This window comes from Lupinus angustifolius, chromosome LG19 (assembly GCF_001865875.1).
Source record: "Lupinus angustifolius cultivar Tanjil chromosome LG19, LupAngTanjil_v1.0, whole genome shotgun sequence".
In the NCBI taxonomy this organism is placed as follows: domain Eukaryota; kingdom Viridiplantae; phylum Streptophyta; class Magnoliopsida; order Fabales; family Fabaceae; genus Lupinus; species Lupinus angustifolius.
The window spans coordinates 367342-391591 of record NC_032027.1 but is presented as its reverse complement, the minus strand read 5'-3'; the positions used below and the strand labels follow the sequence as shown (position 1 = coordinate 391591).

At 30.7% G+C, this 24250-nt stretch overlaps 1 protein-coding gene across 1 annotated transcript; it reads right to left on the bottom strand.

Moving 5' to 3' along the window:
• LOC109334201 (myosin-12-like) lies at positions 8701–19514 on the bottom strand. Its single transcript, XM_019569831.1, has 40 exons — positions 19379–19514; positions 19131–19259; positions 18322–18465; positions 18077–18222; positions 17836–17992; positions 17701–17759; positions 17451–17610; positions 17217–17366; positions 16988–17124; positions 16761–16907; positions 16477–16578; positions 16340–16397; positions 16157–16258; positions 16033–16070; positions 15711–15837; positions 15450–15620; positions 15223–15354; positions 14969–15075; positions 14544–14604; positions 14249–14426; positions 13899–14104; positions 13547–13666; positions 13335–13433; positions 12888–13103; positions 12366–12505; positions 12186–12287; positions 11591–11786; positions 11478–11525; positions 11324–11383; positions 11065–11235; positions 10810–10962; positions 10527–10733; positions 10288–10437; positions 10128–10198; positions 9924–10023; positions 9758–9814; positions 9611–9667; positions 9352–9432; positions 9158–9240; positions 8701–9001 (listed from the first exon to the last, which is right to left on the bottom strand). The coding sequence occupies exons 1-40, from the start codon at positions 19379–19381 to the stop codon at positions 8860–8862; spliced, it is 4767 nt and encodes a 1588-aa protein (XP_019425376.1). The 5' UTR covers positions 19382–19514; the 3' UTR covers positions 8701–8859.

Sequence of the window (24250 nt, the reverse complement as noted above, 5' to 3'; positions counted from 1 at the left end):
AAAAAACATATCTTACAAGTTTATGAGTTTTGCTATATCCTTCTAATATATCTTCATTAAGATTATTCATTATTAATTATAAAATTACCATTAAATGGAAAAAATAAGTATGCAATTTTCTTATATATGAACAAAGAAAGTATTTAAGATTTATTGCATTATCAAGTAATTAAGAAAATTAGGATGATTTATAATTAGGGTTTTCTTAACCTTAGTCGGATAATTAAGATGCTAAAAGAAATGTGCTTGTATTGAAAAATTACATACTTAATGCTTTAAAAGACAGTTTACTTAGTTTCATATTATATTTTTATTCAAAAATATAAATTGATAATAATAATATAATGACAAAAATAATTAACACACTTATTAAGAATGTTAAATAACCTCGTTTAATTTTCTTAACCCCGTCTAAAAATAAATCTCATTATTTGTACCACCCTTCATGATATTAAATGATAAAATACTTAAGATAACTTATTTCAAGAGTAAATATTTAAAATACAATGTGAATAAAATTTGAAGTAAATAAAGTATTTTACAAATCACAAGATTTAATATGATGAAATTAGTTAAGATTTATCTGTTTTTTATAATCATAGATATGTTTAAATTTGCTTATATTCAGGAAATACATATTATACAACAATAAATATATGTTCATCAATTAGAATTTTCAATACGAAAACATTTTTTTGAATAAATTAAAATGTAGTATGTGACACATTTTATTACTTGGTATTGGTAGGGTTAAAAAATGAATGGTCCCAAGAGAGAGTTAAAGGTAAAAAAGTGATTGATAAATGAGAGTTAACATGGTGAATCCCAAGGACCATTGTCCTTATTTTTTTTTTGTTTTATTAGTATATCCTTGTACTGAAGGCAATCATGTCTGAGTCGAAAATATCCACAGGTACGTGAGGCTAACTCTGCCAACGGGCATTTTTTCCATCCACGAGACTCGAACCTAGGTTCTTGCTTAAAGAGAATCAAACATGTACCACTTGAACCAATGCCTGTTGGTCCATTGTCCTTATTTATGTCTTTGTTTTCATTCTTTTTTTAATAAAACACATAAGGACAAAGACAATCCACATGCATCATCTGCAACATTTCATTGTGTTCTGGTTCCTGACTCACATGTGATTGTTCATACACTCATTCTTTATCATTTAGCTTGTTTTTTTCTTGTTAAATTAATTGGTGCACCGAAATACGAGTTCATTAACTTCAATAATTTATGAATTATTACTACTCAATAAAATTATGGATACAATGGAAGATTCACTCTATTTCTTCTTTTTTATTATGGGAATATTTAAGGGTTTTGACAAAAGAACCTAAAATCTAAAATGATATATTTAATAGAGTAAGATTAGTATTTTTAGTTTTCAAACCTTATTTTATATTTTTGGATAACTTAGTCATTATGTTTTTTTTTGGTACAATCAATTTATTTGGTACAAAATTAGTCATTATGTTTAGCAAAAGAGAAATTCCTATGATTTACTTTAAGAAAATTCACAGTTTATGTCCATTGTGAAGAATATCGAGTCTTTCAAAAAAATCTCAAAAACTGAAAATTTGTCAGAGCGAAAGATAGAAAGTTTGATTTTATATATACAACCAACGAATGAAGTTTGAAAAGTTATTTAATGTGGTTAAATTATATAAGAAAAAAAACAACAACTATATTTTAAGAAAAAAATGGCATGTTGTTAGTTTAATAATAAAAAGGAACATTTATCGTATTCTTCCCATATGAAGCTGGCATGTGTCATTTTAAGTGACACGTGTCACATTTTTATGTTCAGAAAATTTTGTAAACTAATTTATTAGTATATATATCTTAATATAATTTTGATTATTTATATAAAGTTTTAACAATTAAGATTTATTTCCTTTTTTATTACGACAAACATACATTTCATTTGATAGGTAGGTAAAAAATGATTTCCATTAATGTGTCTATGTATTACATATATTCAATGGAGTATAAATCAATCATGGTTTGGTTTTGTTTGCTCAAAAAAAGAAAAGAAAAAAGGAGGATACTGGTTTTCACCATTTAATAAAATTTCTTGAGATATGTGTGATGCAATAAAATATATATACTTGGATGTGTTTTCCGATAAATCATTACCATGCTCTAAGATTAATGGTCTCAATTAAATTCTTGTTATTAATGACACCATAATTATTTAACATGAAATGAGTTTATTTAAAATCAATAATTGAAATGTGATTGACGTCATTAATCATAGAGCGTGTAATAATTCTTAATAAATATCACATTATTTGGTCGTATCTGTTATTTATTTGTTATACATTAAATCTAGGAAGAATGGAAAGAGAGTGATAAATAGTTGAAGTGTTCTTTCAATGAAAATCACTCAGAATTCTCTCGCATCTTATTTTTCGAAAAATAATCTATTAAATTAACTTTAGAAGTCATTTCATTAAATCCTTTAAAAAATTTATTTAAAGTGAAAGTATTTCCGCAATGTACAAAAGGTTTAGGTTAAGGATACAAGAAAAGATAAAAAGAATCAAAATTCAAAAACTATATTTTAACTTCATAATTCTACGTGCAAACTCGCATTTTTTGCGTAATTAATTAATCAGTATCCTTTGGATGTAATAATATATAAATGTTTAAATTGAAACTCTTAGAAGTGGGTTTCAATTTTTCCTTCCTCTTTACTCTCCCTCTCCTATTCTTTTTATTGTATCCTTAACCGTTTTCTTTAAGTTCTATAAAATCTTTTATGCTATGATTTGTTGGAAATATATGTTTATTAAAATGTAATGTACTCGCTTACAATATTACATTATTATGAAATATTGTTAATAACTATACTTAAGTTCATGTTAGTATTTTATGATAAATTAATAATTGTTTTATTATATATTTGATTGTGTATAATGTTAATTTTTTTAGCTTGTTATAATTATATATTTTGTATTATTTGTGACAATAATGTCGTAATTTGGAAATATTCGAATTGCAATCTATGTTAGAATTATTGGCTTTCATATAGGAAAAAACTCCTTAGTATTTTTAACTGATTTTTATATAAGTCATATTTTATGAAAAATATTACTGAAGGATTTTTTTGCACATGTGATGTCTTTTATAAATTATGTTGATAAGATTAAATTAATGATTTTGTAACGTTGCATAATTCAAAAGCACTAATTATATAGGTGGCCATTTTGAGTTTTGAGGTTGATGTAATGCCTCATTTTTTGAGTTGATATAATATTTCGAACGTTTTTGCATTATGAACTCCACAATCCAAATGTTTTAAATTTACTTTGATTTTTTAACATCTCGAGTTTAATTTTCTTTACATTTTCATCATATTTTTAATAATCAAGGTATAAAACTTTAGTTATAAAAACAAGTTGTTATAGATAATACACTTATAAGTAACAAAAACCTTTAATATATGTTTGTGGATTGAGTTTTGGATGGGAATGAATAGAAAAGGAAGGCTTCTGAACCATCTAAGAATATATTTAATGACTCTCAAGCCTTCCGTTTTCCTTCAAAATTCAATTTGCAAACATATCCTTATATAATTTGTACTCATCTATTAAACTCTTTACACAATTCAAAATCTCTACAACTTAATAGATATGAAGTTAAGGTTGCCAACTAAACTAGACCTCATAATGTTTTTGCATCCCCATCTATGATTGATTTTAGTATGAATAGCTTGCCTCCTCAACCTAATGAGGTGGCGGTATAAGTATTGAGATTGAGGCATTATCTGTTAGAGATATTTCGAAAATATTTGAATTTACATAATATATATATATATATATATTGAAAATTTTACTAAGAATATCTAGTCAACATCAAATTTGGGAAACTTAGCCTACCTTATATAAAGTTTGAAGAGCACCCAAAAACTATCATATGCTTTTAATTAGATAGATAAAAGGATTACATTCAAGAACATGAAAACAAGCACAAAAAGAAATGACCATATATTCTTAAAGTAATACAATATTTAATTATCTGAAATTACATGAGAATTTCACCTTATAGCTAGTGAACCTTGAAATAGTTTGACCAATACGAAGAAGCAAGAAATATGGATTGGCCATGACTAATACTTACTCATCACCTTTAATTATTACTTCGTTGTGTTGATAGGAATGAAGATCACATGACCTAATCTGTGTCTACGTTTGTATTTTATACCGATTAAAATATATCATTTAATTAAATAAAAAATTATAGAAACAAAATTATATTACTTGGTGCAAATTTATTGAATAATAATGATAGTGATTTTGGGACAAAAGATCTTATGCAGTTTAGTGCCACAACTACTCTTAACTACTCACACTTTGTCTTTGCGTGTTTGTCAATCAACTAGCATGGATGGTTACTTATCATAAGATATGTTAAGGCAATCATGTGGTTTTATTTTCTCTTTTGAGACATGTTACATCGACCATGTTAAGTGATTATCTAACTCATCATGACTTTTAGCTTTCATAGTTTGGTTAGTTGCCAAGTATTCAACACTGCATGTCTACATCTCAAGCAAAATAACCTCATGGATTACTACTATACAACTTAAGATAGAATCTGTGTAGCACCTCTACCTTAACATGCGACTCATCGGGCTCATGAATTTACTATACGTACATTTATTAAGCTTAAATATCTCTACGATATTTTATTCCCTCTAAAGAGGTATCCGCGACTCGAACCCATAACCTTAGAAACTTATAGTTATTGGCTTAGAATGGAAAAAAGGAGGAGAGATAAAAATGATAAGAGGAAACTTTTCCTATCAAAGTTTTGAATTAAATTAATAAAAATTACAATTAAAATATTTCCATTCACCTTGATCCTTAAGCTAACTTACATTTTTTTTCCTTTAACTTTATTTTAATTATAGATTTGGTCTCTATTTACTAAATAGTCCGAACTATTTTGTTAGGTTTTAAAGTTGTGTTATAATAATACTTAATATGGTATTTTTCATCAAAATTGTTAGAATTTGTGTTAATATGATCTTTCTTCATCTCTTCATCTTTTCCACCTTCACTTCTAATCTCATATCTTCCATTTTCACACCATCTTCCAACTGGGTTTGCTCATTTCTTTGTCTTCATCCCACATTGCGAAAGATTTGACATGGACACATATTTCAACCATAAAAATATAGAATTTGACAAACTAGCAACATTAGTATAATGATGTTTGTAGGGTCCCGATTTTTTCTAGATCAATTGTTATATGATTTTCTGGAGTTACTACTACGTTTTTTGTTATTATAACGTAAAATAAATCTCTTTTAAGCTCAATTTGAAAAATATGATCTTTGAACATGAGTTCCAAACTCGAGAGTCGATTACGAATCAGATAAAATATTAGTATTCCATCCGCCCATAATAAAATGGTACACTCACTAATTGCATGTATTTTAATACACCCTTAATTTATCTAGTTACAAATTTAGCATTAAAAATATTATACTTTTTTTATCTTTTGTATTTGACAAGAATTGATTTTGCTCATACATATCTATGTGATCAATAGGAAATCAAAATTATATAATCATAGGTTTAAAAATAATTAGCTTGATTAATTTGCAATGATATGTTAAGAAATAATAAAAAATAATCTACTTTAAGAATGTGAAACAATATAAATTAATGTCCATACAGCACTGCATCGAATCTAAAAGCTGTATTAAAAAAGTTATTTTTTACCAATTCAAAAAAGATGAAACAATAAAAACTAATATTTCTCACATCCTAAAGATATATTTTGTAAAAATATTTTTTATTCACCGGAAGAAACAATATAAACTAATATACACCATATGAAATATAATCAAAGTGTATTCGTGGTACCAAAGCTAGTGCATGAAATGATTTTCCTTATATCAAGAAGGTAATGCATGAAATGAAATTGTTTTAATTTTCAGACAGGAATATTAATGCATGGTATCCATGAAATGTGATTATTATTTCTTTACTTTTTTTTAACTAAAGACACCAATGCATGAAATGAGAATTTTATGTTTTTATAAAAAAGAGTAATGCATATGCAACGTTATTTTTGTTTTTGCTAAGAATTTCACGTATAAAAAAAAGATTTCTATTTAATCAAGGATATAAATGCAACACATGGAACCATTAAACAATGATCCATAGATTAACACATAGTGACAAATTTCTACAACTGATTTATGGGTTTTTAGAGTTGTAAGTATTATTGTATTGGGTGAGTATAAAACTATATATATGTATATCTAAATTCGGTTGGTTGAACAACGGGTATTGGTTCAAGTAGTATATGTTTGATTCCTCTTAAGCAAGAGTATTGTGGATAGAAAAATACATGATAGAAGAGTTAGTCTCACATATCTATAGATGTTCTCGACTCGGACAAGATTACATTTAGTTTGATAATACATGTTGGAAACCAAATAAAATTCGGTTGGTTGTTACTAACGATAACAGCAGCACCAACAACAGAGAAATTAATATCAAATCCAGAAACTGTAACATGAACACGACATGAAATCCTTAAATGGATAAAACAATTACTTTAATTAATCAAGTGAACAATTTTTGCCTCCCTTGACGGCAAGAGAAAACTTATTTTCTTTGATTTCAAAGAACCTTTGGAATAAATAAAACAAAGAAAATTTCAACCTTTGACAATGCCAATATTTCACTTTCTTCACCAATTACATCATATTTGTTGCACTTTTTATCTTCTCTAGCCATGCACTTTTGACTATTTGATTATGTTTTTTTGGATATACCTTAACTATTAGAATTTGTGAAAGTGCATAATAAAATATAGAACATTAAAATATTGGAATATTTTACTCTATCGGTTCAGAAATATTAATTATCCTTTGTGCCGACCTCTTTTTCTTTTCTTTACACCCTTCAATAACACAAAGCTTTTATTATTAAAATATTTGGGTACTAAGTGAATTAGCATTTTAGAAAGGGCACTATCCATTGTATTTTAGTTAGTAGTTGGTAATGGTGAATATAAATAGTTAAATTAACTAATTTATAGTTAGTGGTCGATTTAGCTTGATGTGATATACGAAATGTTTTTTTATAGGATCTTGTCATAGTTTCAAACCATTAAATCTGAAATGTATATTCCGACCCTAGTATATAACCAATTATTAATACTCTTCTAACCTATTCGGTTACAATGGGAATTTTAATGTTTTATAATTAAATAATTATAATATTTTAATATCAATAGTAAATTTAGCTAGTTTGTAATTCTATCTTGTAGTATAGTTGATCTTGAATAAAATTTAACATATTTTAATTTTGAAAAGCTTTTTTTCCAAAGTAGAAATAATCACATGTATTATCAATATATAATAAATAATGCATGCATGCATTTGAAGGTGGTAGCAAATGTGGTCTTAAGTAACCTTCAAATTAAAGATTGACAAATCGTACATGTATGTTCGTCTTATATGTAATGGATAGAGATGTCAATCTTTAATTTGGAGGTTATTCTTTTTATACTACCAAGAATATTTTTTCATTTTTTTGGTAAGGAACTAATCCTTTTCGTGGTTTGTGGCTGCACTTCCCAACAAGTATTACTCTCATAAATTGAATCATCGACCTTAGAGATCCAATGAGACCTTACACCACTAGACCAACATCTTGTTGATATTCTGAGGTTATTTGAGACCTTTGTTTACGAGTAGATGGATAACACCAACATGTCCTTGACCTCACCCTTGTCTTGAAGGTTTTTTTAATCTAAATAGTTATATTACCCTTTGTCATACAAGCAAACAGAATCCCATGAGACAAGACAACATATAACTTTAATCATATATAAACTAGACAACTTATGTTATGTATCCGGGAATGGTGCAAAAACATATGGTAAAAGCCAACAAAAAATGTTTGTACCTTAATTTCGCAATTATATCATGTGAATTTTTGTGACATATATAGGCAAGCACCTTAATTTGTGCCGGTGTTTTATGATAGGTTATTGTCTTAAGGTCATGATATCTTTAGTGAGGCCAAGTGAAATTTTCTTTACATAGTTAGTACCACTTATTTGTATTACTTTTTTTTAAGAGTGAATGATGATCAAATATAAATGATAGACGATACAATGATAATGTGTAAAATTCATGTATAGCTTTCTTTTCTCGGTTTTTTATGCTAAATGGGTACCCAATTTGATGTTGCTTTGGACTTCATTCCATTCTATTAATGTACGTCAAACACTATATATGCAAGATATTTATCACAATACAACCATATGTGCCATAAATGAATTTATTCAATACAAATTTCTTTACTAGCCACTCAAATACATAAATATAAGTATTTGTTTAGTGAAAGGTACTTTTCCAAAAAAATGTCAAACATTGATTTGAGACCTTATTAGTCATCTAAAACTAGAAGGAGGTTACTGTTAGTTTTCTATTATCATTGACTCTTCATAAAAAAGTAATAAAAAATAAAGAGTGGATGATACACTAACTATGTATCTATTAGTATATAGTTATTACATTCTTAAACTATAGAAGTTGGTCTAAACCCAAACTTTCAATCATTTTATTCATTTTTGAAGTAACATTATACAACAACATCAAAATTCACCATTACATATCTTCCTTAACAAGAAGCCTTACATGAATAAAAAAAATTGGATTTTTCCAAAAAAAAAACAAAATGATTGTTTTTTTAATAAATAAATAAAAAATTACAATTCCTCACCCCATCACTCAATTTAATTTATCCACACCAAACTCAAATTAAATGAATGCACATAACAAAACTATAACTATGTATAAGCCACAAACTTTGTCTACATCATTGAGAGTCATTATCCATTTGTTGCAACAAGAATTGGAAATCAGACCTTTGCCTAAGAATTGTTGGTGGATCAACATCCATATCTGATAGGCATATGTCACTCATGGACCTGAAAATCTCTTCCATCAAGAATGGTATGCTGAATTTTGTACAAGGAAATTAAAACCTTGTTAGCAAGATGTGTAAAATATGAAAGATTAAAACGGACTAATAAAATGGGCAGCCTAGTATACGAGCCGAGTCTAAAGATGGTGAATGTACAATAAAACAATTAGTTAGTTAGTTAGTTAATTACCCGGAGTCGACCTCGAGAAGGAATGAGTTGTTGGGTATGTTTATTGAGTCTTCTGTCATAAGCACTCTCATTCTGCTAATGACCTGTAATGAAAGAGTGAAAGAATTTGAAGTTTAGTTAGCATTTGAGATAAGGTTATCTGATGCAGAATTTGAAGTTATGATAGCTTCAAAAGCAGTAGAACAAGGACTTACTTCTTGAGATAATCCTTGTGCTCCGTACTTGTCATCCCAGAACATAGTTCCGATTCGATATATTTGCGGAATACTCAACACCTGATATAGTGAAGCAATAAAACAAAATATGATATGTTACATAGATAAGAGTTAGAATCATTTTCTTTTTCTTTGCTGGAAATGCAAATGTGATTTAGATAGAAACTGATATTAAAAGCTTACTCTAAAATTTTAATACAAAGTCATAAGTATGATAGATATAAGTTTATTAGAATACCGGGCAGAGTTCATTTGTGATCTCCTCCAAAGATTTTTGAGCCTTTTGATGCAGAACCTGCATATACAATACATTTTGAAGAATTGAGTATTGAAGAAAGTGTAATGAATGATACATTTTCTTTAATCTTGATCTAAGAAAGTATACCAGAAAGCCGACAGCTTGGCGAATGTGTTTGAGTTCATCCCAAGATGAACCAGCAAACTGCAAAGTAAACCAGAAAATAAAAACAAAAATAAGTTTCTTTCACTTTTTCCATTTTTAGTTAGACATAGGTTATGAGTTATGAGTTATGACAAATATCCGAAGGCACCTGATCTGTTGCCTTAAGACACCATAGTTCCAACTCATGCAAACCGGCCTTCAAATATTCGCCATTGCTAAAGGAGCAGCACTCACGGCGAAGCAACAAACTGCCAGACCATAGTTTTCGTAAATTTATGGCAAATTGTATTAAACTGATCGACATTTAATATTTTCGGATGTTACACTGCAATTGAATGGAAGTGCTGCTAACCTATTAAAGAGCTGGACATTCATGAATGAGAAAACCTGACTAAATATCTTCCTTGTTATGATGGAAGGGACCTGAACTCACAAGATGTCGAATATTAGGAAACATCTTCGCCGATAAGTGAAACCAGCCAAAGCAATATCAGATCAGTTAATATGCTTACGTAGTTATTTGACAATGTACTCAAGGAATGTTCTAACTTGTTGACAATGCTTTTCCAATGCATGTGCAATTCCTGTTGTTTTGCAACTATATTTGAATGAATGTTTCTGGATGACCCTCTTATTGATCTTGTCCTTATAGATCTTGGTGCCTGCCAATGGTAACAAAAGATTTATCAAATCAACAAGTATCTCATTTTCTTTTGTACTTTTGGAAGTTTTTCTTAAATATGATACTTACCTGAATGCATAAATTTAGGAACGGACTAATCTCTTTCTTTAAACTATCGCGGACCATTCCATATATCTTTTCGACGTATGCAGTTAAATGTTGCTTAAACAGAATAGCTGGGTACTTGGCTTCCACTTTAGAATGCTCATTTGGCTTGTCCACCATGCCACTATAGCCACTTGAAAACCCAATGCCCATCGAAGATGAACGTAAACCCTGATTTTGCATATCAAGCACCGAGTTATGTTTAATGCTGACAATGCATTGAAAACTTTCAGTTTTGAAAGCTTACTTGTGCCATTTTTCCAAATAGAGTGGCCGGGGAGTTTCGATTACGTGACACTGCCCTAGTTGAATTACTAGCCTTGAGTGTACATTGTAGATAGAACAGAAGTGTTGAAGTTGTTGACAGCCAATATGCAAGATCATTCATTCCTTCTTGACTCTGCCAGTGACAAAAAGTGGTTTTATATGCTTTCTTACTTCAGTATGAGTTTATTACATTTAGGCCGAAAAGTGGTGTATCGAAATTCATGGAGAATACTACCTCTATCGATGATCGGATGGTGTGGATAATTTTATCAAATATATGTGTCTTCTCTGCTTCAAAGGATCTCCAATGAAGAAGTGCTTTATAAACAATACAAGCAACTGCAGGTCTGTTTTTCTCGAATCGCTTGTCTTCGGTGAGACACTTGAGAAGTGTATCATAACTTTCCTGCTTACAAGACATATGCATTAAGAAACATCCTGTTCTCTCTAAATCTCAATCTTTTCCGGTCTTGGTTTTAGCTTTCGAAAAATACCTGCTGCCTGTCTGTGAGTGATTTTTGTTTTGTAAGAAAGGAGACAGGTACTCTTGTTTCCTGAAAGCATTATTTTATAATCAAAATTAATATACATTTCACAATTGATTATCTATAAATTCTTAAAAGAACAAATGAAGTAAGTTGGAAATACTTTTCTTGCATGGAGTTCTTCCTCTGTTTGATTTCCATTATCCAAATTCTGTGCCATCGTAAAAGACAATGTCACATAATGAAATGATTCTATGAGAAAACTTAAAGGTGTACCTTGATTTGTGCAGTCAAATTATCTGAAATAACTCTCTGTTCAATCTGTTCTAGAACAGCAACTTCCTGGACTTGGTCTGCAGCTATTTTTTCCGGATGAACTTTCTGCTCTACAGAAGCTGCAGCTTCTGCTGCTGCTGCCTGGCTCCGAAGAAATTCGTTCTCTGATTCTAAATGTGATATCTGATCCTTGAGGCTAGAGAAAATTTGAAAGTTTCAGTAGTTTACTTGGGTTTTAATGTCTCATTATTCCTTCCAAAGTTTATTTTCAACTTAATCATATGCAGGCCACTTAATTTGACACAACAGGAAAGCTAACTATGTCCTGTGTTATGGAATACCAATTATATGTGACATTTAATTCGAAAAACTTCAAATCTTCACCAAAGTAACCAATGGTGTAGAATTGTTGCAATTTAAATTGAAAGGAAAGAAGGACTATTTATCATGACTTCTATAGTTCTGCTGTTATTATTAGATTTTCTTTTTAAGATCTATCATGGCCAATTACTAAACCTACGCCACGTTTGTGCTATCTACATGTTGCTCGGAAATTATGTTCACAAAATAGTGCAGATAATATACTTGATCTTACACTTTGATCTCTTCAGAAAGTTCTTCTTTCTTTGATTCTTCCAAAGCCTGTTGGCACAGAACCTGATTTTCGGACTCAAGGTTTGACAAACTCGATTCTAATCTGGATTAGTAAAGAATAGATAGTCAATGCCAGTTTATGATGGAGGATATGCTGTATGACAAATTATTACTTAAGGACCTTTCAATAGTCTCCTGAAGTTGTATTGCTTTGAGATGTGCTTCTTCTGCTTCTTTCAGCCTTGCTTGATTCTCATTTTCTATTTCCGAGAACCTTACTTCAAACTCTTTAATCTTCTTTAATAGCTCTTCTACTTCAATCTGCATTTTCAGAACTTCAATGTAATTACTTGTCATCATATTAAGTGTGCAGTATGAAGTATTTATATATGCTGCATTGCTTCTTCTTCTTTGTGATTGCCACAGTGCATTATATTTACAATTACGGTCAGAAACAGTTCTAGCAATATGGTATGCTTGATATGTCACACGTAGCCGTATTTGGTGATTACTAAGTTGGAACAAATAAGTGAAAATATATGTTTTCATACACTAGTGATTATCTATTTTGTTACCATTTTCAGTACTGCTAAACAATCCTTTCTACTTTGATTTTAACATGTCAATAAGATAATGGAATTGTTATCTAATGTAAGTTTATAGTTCAGACATTTTGATGTTAAAAGTAAAATTTCAGATTTACCTCAAGCTCCTCATTTTTATTGGTCAGTAACTCTAGCTTGGTGTTGTCGACAACAGGTACTTCTTTAATTACCGGCGGTGCTTGTTCGATTGCTATTTTTGCTGCTTCTTTCTCAAGTATAATTTTAGCATCGGCTTCATCTAGCTGATTTTGCATTTCTTGTAAAGCATTTTGTAGTTTTGCAATCTCTTGCCCTTTAGCTTCTTCAAGGTCAAGCTGCATGTTACACTTTCCTTATTACATAGGATGAATAAAAAGCTTTATGAGAGTTTTTTTCTCTTCTTTTCACCATTATCTCAAGTAGTTGAACTTAGTTGATCACTGACTCAAAACAGTTAAAGATAACATTGTGAATGGAAAACAAACCCTTTGGTTTTAGTGGTATTTACCATTTTACTTGAAGAAATTTAGTGTTTATCATGGACAAAGAGTAGAAAGAGTCCTTACCCTCATGTGTTTTTCTATATCTAGTCTCCATGTAAGCTCCTCGACACGCTTTTCCAACTTATCCTTTGCTTCCTTAAGTGCTCCCGCGTCCCTTGCAGCCTGATCAATAACTTAAAATGGTTACCATCCATTTACTTTTGAAATGTTCCTTTTTCTTTAAGATATTCTGACAGAAAACATGAAAAAAGTTATGCATAAGAAGAAGAACTCACCATCCGAAGCATTCTGAGTTCTTTCCTTGCTACTTTAGCTCTCCAGAGACATTGAAGTGTAATAGTTGCTTTCTTCTGTTGTTTGTAATCAAAAAGTGCTACGGCTTTTCTCCATCGTGCCTATGAGAGGAAATTAAATGGAATAACTAAAATTATCGATATGAAAGACAGAAGCAATGTAGTTTCATATTTTATGTATGTGCATATAAAAAGTTCTTGCAAATTTTTTTTATTGATGAAAGTATAGATGAATTTTTCAATGAGAAAACATATTTTGATTCCAAGTTATTTCATTATGCATGCCATGATCTATCTATGTTGGTGTTAGAATTCCTTCTAAAGATGTCTTTACCTGAACTTTGATTGAAGCCTTTGTTCTTCTTCTATAATTATATTCATTTCGTGCAGCTAATGCTCTCATCCCTGATTGAATAACAATAGCCGAGGCTTGTAACGACATATAATACATTCTTGTTCTGTGTGCTCGCACATGTTTCTGTATTCGGATAGAAGCTGCTTCCCTCCTCATATCGCTGTAGAGTTTACGTGCAAGTTTTGCTGAAATATATAAAAGGGAAAACAAAAGTATTTCAAGCCAGTTAGTTTTGAAAGGCTAGGACAGAACCATGACAATAATATACTTAAGGAAAACCAAGGGCATGTATTAAAAATACAAGTTAGTTTTTTCGAAAGAAAAGTGACCTCTCCAAGTTTTCTGGATATGGATTGTAGCCTTTCTCAGGGTAATGAACTCTTTTCTAGTTAAATGTGTTCGGATTTGTCTCTGTAAGCGTCTAGCTGCTTTAGCTAAGACTTCGGCTCTTCTCGCATCTAATTCAGCCATCTGACCAGCTCTGAGAAATACCTTTGTTTTTCCCATCTGATTGAAACATTAGAGGGGAAATCCATCAAAGCTTAAAACAGATAAATTGTTCGGAATTTTATGGATAACAATGCCTTTTGCGTCCACATAACATGTTTTTCGATATAGACTTACTTGATAGCCTTTTAAGCCCATCTTATCACAGATGGCAATAGATGCCTTTTTCTCATCAGATCTGCTCAGAAAAAAAGTATGAATTATCGGTTTTTGTGAATCTAATTCATCGAACTTCCATCCAATAAAATGGATGAATTATAAATCTCCTAAACAATGGATAGAAATATCGCAAAAAGAGCCATTGCAACACCCATCAAAGGAGTAGTTCCCCTATGTGAAGCTCAAAATATATTGATATATTATAGGACTTGACAATGCAAGATATAGATCTATGCTATGAGCTACATCCAATGTTATTCATTCTGTAATTTTCAACTAATGCTTCAAGTAGCTTAACAGAACTACAAAACAACGTTTGTACTTCATCTTCAAGGTAAAAGAAGCCATATTTTCATTTTGTTGTAAAGTATACTAATCTATACCCATCAAGGACATCAGGAGCTAGCATTCCGAAACGATCGAGGAACTCTTCAAATGTTCTTTTTGTCGGATATCCAGCACAACTAATCCTTATTGCCTCAAGCACTCCCTGCAAGAGTGTCAGTGCTATCATGAGAGTTTTCAGAAACAGGTGGAACAAGTCCATCTTGAAATTGAAATATGTTTACCTTAAGGAATTTCTCAGATTTTCTGAACTACCATACATTTCAGAGACAAGAAGAAAAACGTAACTTACCCCGCATCTTAACTGGTTTAAGACATTGAAGTTCTCAAAGATTCCTGGCTGCAAAACTGTATTCGGTTTCACACATCGTATGTAATGTGGTTCTGTTGTGCTCAGTGTTTCCATTAGAGATTGTAGTTGTTGCTGGATTAAGAGTTGATTCAGAAGCAATTCATGTGTTAAGAGTTTCCAGAAGAAGGTAGAACCAATCCATGTTGAAATTGAAATATATTTTTTACCTTAAACTGTGAACCAATGGAAGAGAATTTTGATTGCTTTGATGTCTCCTCAGGTAAAGGAGGGAAGAGATTAGCAACAAAATTGCACTTGGAGGCCCATAAAAGAGCTTGATGTTCTGCTACAACATAATCTTTATTTTTATCGAGAAAATAATCGGCTTGGTACGTGACCTATACATCAAAAAGTTTATGTTAAGAAATAGTAGTTTTACTTTATTATCATGAATGATCAAGAACTTCTTTTACATTTACTAAGCTTACATCTCCAGCATAATGGTTAATTGTGAAATCTGTTCGCGCAAGTTTTGGCTTGCTGAAGCGCTTGTGTGCCTTATACGTCTGGTACATCTTTTGTGCAAAAGTCTCATGAGTAGACTTGGGGAACATGCTGCAGAAAAACTGAATGTGATTAAATTTTGACTCGTTCTTTCGCTTTTAATTCTTGTTTAGCAAGGAAGTAAACACTGTATAAAGTCGGAACATGTTCTATCACCATGCTCTCTTATATTGAGGAATTCTTTTGCAGGCATACTAATTGTTATTTAAAATGTATGCAGAGTTTTATGAGTAAGAAATGATATACCAGGCTTCATCAAGAAGTGCAATTATTCCCCCCGGTTTCTGCATGCATATATAATTAGTTTCAGAATTTGATCTGGTATAAGAGGTCTTGCACAAGAAATGGTGATACATAAGTCTCTAATTACCCTCTCAATAAGATCAAGAACATCCTGATTATCGACAAATTCTACATAGCTCCAATTGATTTCCTCCTTTGTGTACTCTTCTTGCTCCATCTTGAATACATGCTGTTGGAACAGATGCATTTCGATATTATGTATTTTCAGCAATAATGATGCTCAAACTGTATTTAGAAGTTGTAGCCTTGCCTGATTGAAATGTTGTTGCAACTTCTCGTTCGTTAGGTTGATGCATAGTTGCTCGAAACTAGTAAACGGTAACCAGAATGAGATCATAATATAGAGATGTAAATATTATATTTCTGATACAAAGTTATCCTACTCACCTGTTTATTTTGAAGCTTTCAAATCCGTAAATGTCAAGGACTCCTATTATGCTTATCGCATTGGAATCTTGACCAATCGAACTGTTAATCTTGTCCACGATCCTGCCATAGAAGCAAGATGATGCTGGTTTAGACAAGATTTATTATGTTTTATGATTGCTGTTGTATAGTACTAATTTATTTCCTAGACATCAAAATTTTGAGATTTTTCATGCCGAAGATTGACTTGTATCATATTGCTGAGTGAAAGTACATATTGATAGTATTGGTTAGTTAGTTTATACCAATCAAACAGTCTGGAGTAGACAGTCTTCGCCAATGCATCTCGGCTCAAAGCGGCTGCATCCGGGTCTAGTGGTTTTGTAATGTTACCATCAGGAGTAACGATGACGCGCTGACAAAGTGAGTCTTGTAGTGCTTTCTCATCACACCTAAACATAAACATGCCATGAGACACTACTAGTGAAGCACATGAATTATATGGATTTGAAAATTCGATCCAAGCTTTTACATGAGTAACTCTGCAACTATCCGAAGGTGGAAGAGTGATTTGTCATCTTTTAATTTCGAAGAATCAAATTCTTTCCCTTTCATGAAGTTAATGTTTCCAAGGTGTAGGATTGCGGCTACCACACGAAAGATAGCATCCTGTAGAGGGAAATTTTCTTTGATCAAATGTATGTGTAAGAAGAAATCACTGCTTCATTGAAATTCCATTTGCTGATGCATTGGCTCAATACCTGTTCATCTTGATTGATTCCTACAATATCCATTGCATTTCTTGTCTCCAAGTATTCTTTTGCATCATCCACATTTGATACTTCATAACAGTTTGATTGATTAAGATAGTGAAATTGCCTTGGATCCCCTAACTTGTACTTCTTGAGATCCTATTAAGCAACTTTTGAAAGTTAGATTTTGTGAGGTAATAACATGATACTAGCTTTCTTTCGGGATAATTAAAGAGTGTTCACCTCAGGTGGTGCTGCACAAAGCATGTAAAAGCAATGATAGTTTCTCTCTGGGTCAGAGGCCTGACAAACTCGTGACCTTTCGAGCAGATATGTACGGATGGCAGCTCCAGAAATCTTCCCATTCTTGTCAAATTGAATTTCAACAAATTTACCGAAACGACTGCCACAAACTCCAATAACTTTGTAAGATCGATAAAAATGAAATTATGACCGGAAAAAAGGACCTCAGAAACATGTCTATACAATTTACCTTGAATTGTTGTTTTTGACAGTTTTGGCATTTCCAAATGCTTCCAACACTGGATTGGACTGAAAATGAAAATGTCACTACATATTCCTTATTTTGAGTTAATCAGGAAAAAAGTTATAAGCTGTTCAAACTCACCTCCAAAACTTGTTGTTCTACTGTCCTTCCCTCTGTGTTAGATCTCCCCCCCATGAATGCTAGATATCTCATTAGCATTTTTGTTGTTTCGGTTTTTCCGGCTCCACTCTCTCCACTTACCAATATGGACTGACTTCCATTTTCATTGATCATGGCTCTAATATATTAAACTTAGTTAACTCTCTCAACAATTGTTAACTGAATTTACTTATGCCAAATCTAATTCCACATTGATCTATACCTGTAACATGTGTCTGCAACAGCAAAAAGATGAGGGCTCAACTCTCCAAAGGCTGCACCTTTGTACTGCTGCATCATATGGATGTCATACAAATGCGGCAATCTTCGAAACGGATTCACTGCAATTAAGATATTCCCTGTATATGTCTGCTTATTTCATTAATAATTGTTAGATTTTGCTCCTTTTTCTTTATATGATTTGTCTATAAAAGTATATTGAGAAGTTGGCTACTAGTCGTGACTCACATATATCTCGTTGAGCGAAAAACGACAGGCGAGATTATACAGGACTCCTGGCTCATGTAGGTATGCTAGTTTGGTCATATCATCAACTCCTGCAGGTGGTGCCTCTGTATCTTTAGGATATATTCTTGAAATTTCAGCCACCACCTGAAATCCAAGGTAATGTTAATGTTTAGATACTTCTTTATGCTTGTACATTTCGTATCAACGTTATCGCCTCATCGGTATGATGATATATGCATGGAGGGGTATTGTTGAGTCTAGGCCAGCATTCTAGCTAGATAAGTCCAAGGCGAGTCGGCATTAGACCAATTTGTGCTGCTTGAGTTTGTGCACTTAAGTATTTTTAGTTACTTTTTTTGAAGAAAAATATGTGACTTGACTATCAAGTATAGGTTTTGATCTAAGGGTAGGACATGATCCAATAGAAAGTGTCATATTTGGAGGACTAGTTGATTCTTTGTAGTATTTCGGAATATTATTAGGAAAATTTCTGTTTGGGGGAATAGAGTAATTTCTTTTTATTCTGAAAAATAATGTGCTGTGACTAATTTCAACTACTTCTAAATTTGTATTGAAGCTGAAAATTTTGAGCTTATCTATTTTTGTAGAAGTTAACACTCAGTGTTACTGATTTTAGTTGTTAATTCTGTGATGTTTAATCTCACAGAACTTAAGCTGTTAAGTGAAAGCTCTTAAATTGTTCTATATCTATGATATGAAATTATATTAATCAACTTTCCTAATGTTTCACTAATAAATAACTATGTTCTCAGTATTCCAGTTTCATGATCAGGTAACAGAAAGCTTACAGTTTTGCCATTTGTAGTAATGATTTTCGCATTTTTACCATCGATTTCTATCACTTCGCCGTCGATCCATGCAATCTCAGGATCCTCAACCCAAACCTGTGATCCAACAATGATATTCACAGGTGTTCCCTAAACCATCACATAAGAAAACAAGAAACTGTTAAATAATATAAATGACAACAACAACAACAACAACAAAATTTAAGGTTGTCAATAACCAAAAAAACTGATTTTCCGTAAGTACTCACCATGATGCTAAATTCTGCTGATCATGAAAATCACAATGATATCTTATAGAACTGAACCAAGAAAAAATCAATCTTTATGAGTGAGTTTTTAGAAGGTAGATAGAGTTTTTCCTTAAGAAATGACAGGGTGGTATATAAGTATAACTATAGTTTTAATGTTGTAGCATGCAACCTCTTACTTCTAAAGTCCTATGTACTTTTTCTTTTGATCCTTCCACAACAGATGCTGATTTAGCACCAAGAAAAGCACTAGAAAAAAAATTGTATAACAATGAAAAAAGTAACATAAAATATTCAATTTCAGTGTCTATAGCCTTCAATATGATCACACCAGTGGGACCATACATGTTGCTTAAGTTATAAGAAGAATGAACCACCGACCAGTTGATAATTTAGAATTCTTTTGTTTGTTAGTTACATTATAATTTTGATTTTAAGATGGGCAAGTCTCGGCACAACGGAAAAATTGTTTATCCTAAAAACAACTTCTTCATTTGTCAGGATAGCTCTGGTCGCTTAGCCGCACTTTATAATTTTTACTTTGATTGGTGGTGACAGCTGGTCCTAATGGTCTATTTCATTATAGTAATTATAGTCATAAAGTTCATTTTCATTCATAATTGATTTATATCATTACCTCAACAATATTCAACTTTAGTGAGGGAAAAAAACAAAAAGTTGGGTAAAGTGTAAAGTCTCAAAGGTAAAAATTCACTACATATTACAGCCAGAAATGGCAATTATTTATTATTAGAGAGTTTGTATATTGGTTGTATGGGAAAAAGAAAACATTGGAATATATCAATTTCTATTTCAAGCATAGCTACTTAAGGGTATTGTGCCTAAAGTCCATAAATGTTCATGAGTTGATGGAAGGCATTAAAAAAATAAGAGTAAATACTCATTTTAGTTTCTCATGTTTTTTTAATCTTACCAGTTGTTAAAAAAAGAAATGGTTATTAAAAATTTCAAATATAAGTCAAATTAGTCATTTTCAGGGCCAAATTATTCTCTTTTGAGGTTAAATTAGTTTCTACCAAGTGTTGTAAAACATGCTAAAGATGACTAATTTAAGCCACATTTGAAATTTTTGGTACCATTTTAGACCTTTTCTTTTTTGAAGGACTAAACTGGTAAAATAGAAAATGAGTATTTACTCAAAAAAAATAAAATGGAAAAGCAGATTGTGAAAGATGTAGTAAACGCCAATAGGGACCAACTTTAGGTAACTCTCCACCATCCAACAAAACTTTATACAGGTCCTTTCATCACTTAGAACTATAGCTAACATTTTCACATCATGAATACTACCACATATGATTTTTTTTTTTGTATATATAGAATTATAGAAACGGTTAGTAATCATCATTTATTTATATTATTTATGTTTAAGAGTCGATAATTAAATCGATTAAGTATCAATTATAGATTACTGTAAAAACACAATGCATATGTTATTTGCTCTCTACCCAAAATTTGATATAATAATACATATGTATATATATTTGTCTACTTTATCTTAAAATACATGATAGCTCCATATTCACTTATACTTAGGTAAATCAAATGTTTGTCCCAATATTGTTTAGGTAAATTACAGGAAATAAAACTTTATTTTTGTCCTTGGCCATTCACATGAGGAAAAGGGTCTTATGATGTGGTGGTGGGACCTATAAGCATAAGAAAAAGCCTAACAAAGTGTGGCTTTCCAACCAAGCTTTGTTCATCATTCATGTCCTTTTGTCATTTGGTTAAAGAAATTTGGTGATATGGGTATCATTAATCATCATTACTCTCTCTTATTCTTTGGTTGGTTTTGTCAAATTTTAATATTATGGTGTGGCCTATATATTATTATTATGTGGAGATGCTTCTCTTGTCACTCATTTGTCCAAAGTGCTTTTATTGAAACATCACTTTTTTGAAGTGCTTTTGACTTAATTTTCACAATATTGGAATATAAATATACTTGGTTGAATAAAAGCAAAGGGTACAAAATTTAGATATGGGGTGTAATATTAATGGGTATATAGTGAAGAAATTTAACAAAGCCCAATACAGTAGATCCATGCAGTTTCTTGATGGATACTTACCTAAGATGTTTTCAGCTTCATGGCCTAAAGACCCAAGCATAGGTTAACAAATTCTCCTATATAAATATTTGTAATTATTTTTTGTATAGGATAAAATATGTTGATTCCTCCTATATTTTTTATTTGTTTTAATCTTGTCTGAGCCGGGAACATCCATAGGTATGTGGGGCTGACTCTCCCAACGAATATTTTTTTCATCCACAAGACTCGAATCGAGACCTTACTTAAGGGAAATCAATCATGTATCACTTGAACCAACACCCCTTGACTTTTTTATTTGTTTGGTCATAACTCATTGTTTTTGAACTATTTTTTCAAATAAATAAGCCTATTTTCACATTATATTTTATATAATTCAATATATTATATAGTGAATGCAATAAGATATTAATATAAGTGTTTTTTAAATGACAAAGAGATTAACAACCCAAAACAAAAACTTAATCCTTATAAAAGGAATACAAATATTTTATATTACTTTTCTATGTCACTTTTCTATACATCATCATATTTAGACATGGTTCATAGGTTTATAGTATTTTTCTCATTGGAGAAATTCCTTCATATGTTCCTATAAGTAATAAAACACATACATAGAAAACACATAATGGGTGAACTTATATATATATAAATCCCTGAATAATAATATCTCTACCCCACACATAGATTTGAATCATAAAGAAGAAGCAATAGCATATAATGTCACTATACCATGCTAACTGGTTACAACAAAATGGGCACCCATTGTACAATTTGTGATGTGATTCATCACCAAGTATGTAGTGAAATAGACATCAATTGTCCCAAAAAATTCCGTCTCTTTGTGTCTTTTACACAATCTAATTATACCGACTAACATAATTCTGCATTTATTATTATTTTATTTAATTGAATGACATATTATAATTGGTAGGAGACACCATTAAGAATACAATTCGAGAAATAGAGGAAATATACCAATGTAACATACCAATATGTAGGGGTCGAGTGCAACCATTTAAATTATAGGATTCAAGTTGGAATCTGAAAGTGACAATCATTGAGTTTTCATCAACAAATCATGCATCTAGTTAAAACATTACTTTGGTTTGAAAACATTTACTATAAATCAATAATATTAAGTTAAAAGAATTGGATTTAGCATATATAGTTGTCATGGGCATCTATAATAAGAATAAAGTGCACTCATGCAAAATACTATATTTTGGTGAAAGTGTGTCAATTTAAACTATGAATAGTGATTTAAATTATTACCCCAATTAAAAATCAATCTCATAATTTAGTTTAGATTCTTGTAGATATGTGCAAGCTCCATATAAGAGAAACATCTTCCAATAAGAATGAAGTTCATATTACTTATATAGATTATACAACATCAACAATGTTGTATAACAACTATTCAAATTTAAGTTAAGAATCTTCGTACTTTGCACATCATTGCTTAATGTTTAATTTACTTTATTTTAATTTTAGAGATATAATAACTAGAATATGTAAGATAATTTTTTTATTAATAAAGGTAAAAAGAGGAAGGTAAAATTGCAACATTTAACTAGCCACTCCCATTATAATCTCTATTATAGATATATTATATTATATTATTCATTATTTCACCAAAACATAATCCTTTTCATCATTATTTATTTTTAAATAATAATTTAAATTAAAAATAAATTGATAATATTTATTGTTCATGGAAGCATGAACGTGTGGCGTTTCAAGTCCTCAAATGTCTTTTCTAATTTTAAAAATCCATAAATACCCAAAAGACATTTTTAAAATATGTTAAATATATGAGTATTTGTATAATTCATTCTTATTTTTTCCCCACCTCTGAAGTCAACATTGAAACATATTCCGAAAAGACAAAAACATAATCCTTGAAGAATAATAATAACCTAGTAACTATATGTATATATATATTACTCTATATCATTCGTTCATTCTTCATCCATTGTTTGGCAGAGAAAGAAAAGAACAAAGGAAAAAGAATATAATCCCGTGACTCCAAGGGCAACATAGTAATGTCACACCAGTTCACTAAGTAGTGGAACACAAGTGTTATAGAAAGGTAACCACATAACATCACCATGCACTTCCAGAATCTCTCTCTCCCTCTGTATTTCTATAAACATATAAAGTCTTGAGTTTGTATCTTGTGGATGAAAAATACTCACTAGAAGTATTAGTCTCATATACTTGTGAATATTTTTGGCTCGAACAAAATTACCTCTAATGTGGAGATACATTTGGGAAACAAAAAATAAAATGTGTGTACTAATAATATAAATATTTGTTGATACTATGAAAAGTTTCAACACATTATTTATTATTTAGGATAGATAGATGATACCTATAATGCCCTCATCTCCTTTCCATTCCATTGGAAGCGTCGGCAGTTTATTTTGTTGTGTTGTTAGGTACAAAATTACAAATCAGGAACAGCAATTAGGTGAGAAAATTATACATGAACAAAAAATATATATGAAAAAGTGTAGCAATTTTATACACAATAATTTGATTATCCACCATTTATTTTTATCATCATTAACTTTATTTACAAAAGTAATAGAAATAAACTGTAAATAATATAATGATTGTATATAAATCTTTATACAAAAAAAATGAAATAGATATTACAATGATTATGTATTATTGAAACAACAAAACACACTGTGCATAAACCCATCAAGTGTTGTCAATCACATTTTTGTTTGTATTTTTCTATATGCAACCAAACAAGAACAGCAATGAGAGGTTCTTCTTGTTTGTGCTTCAT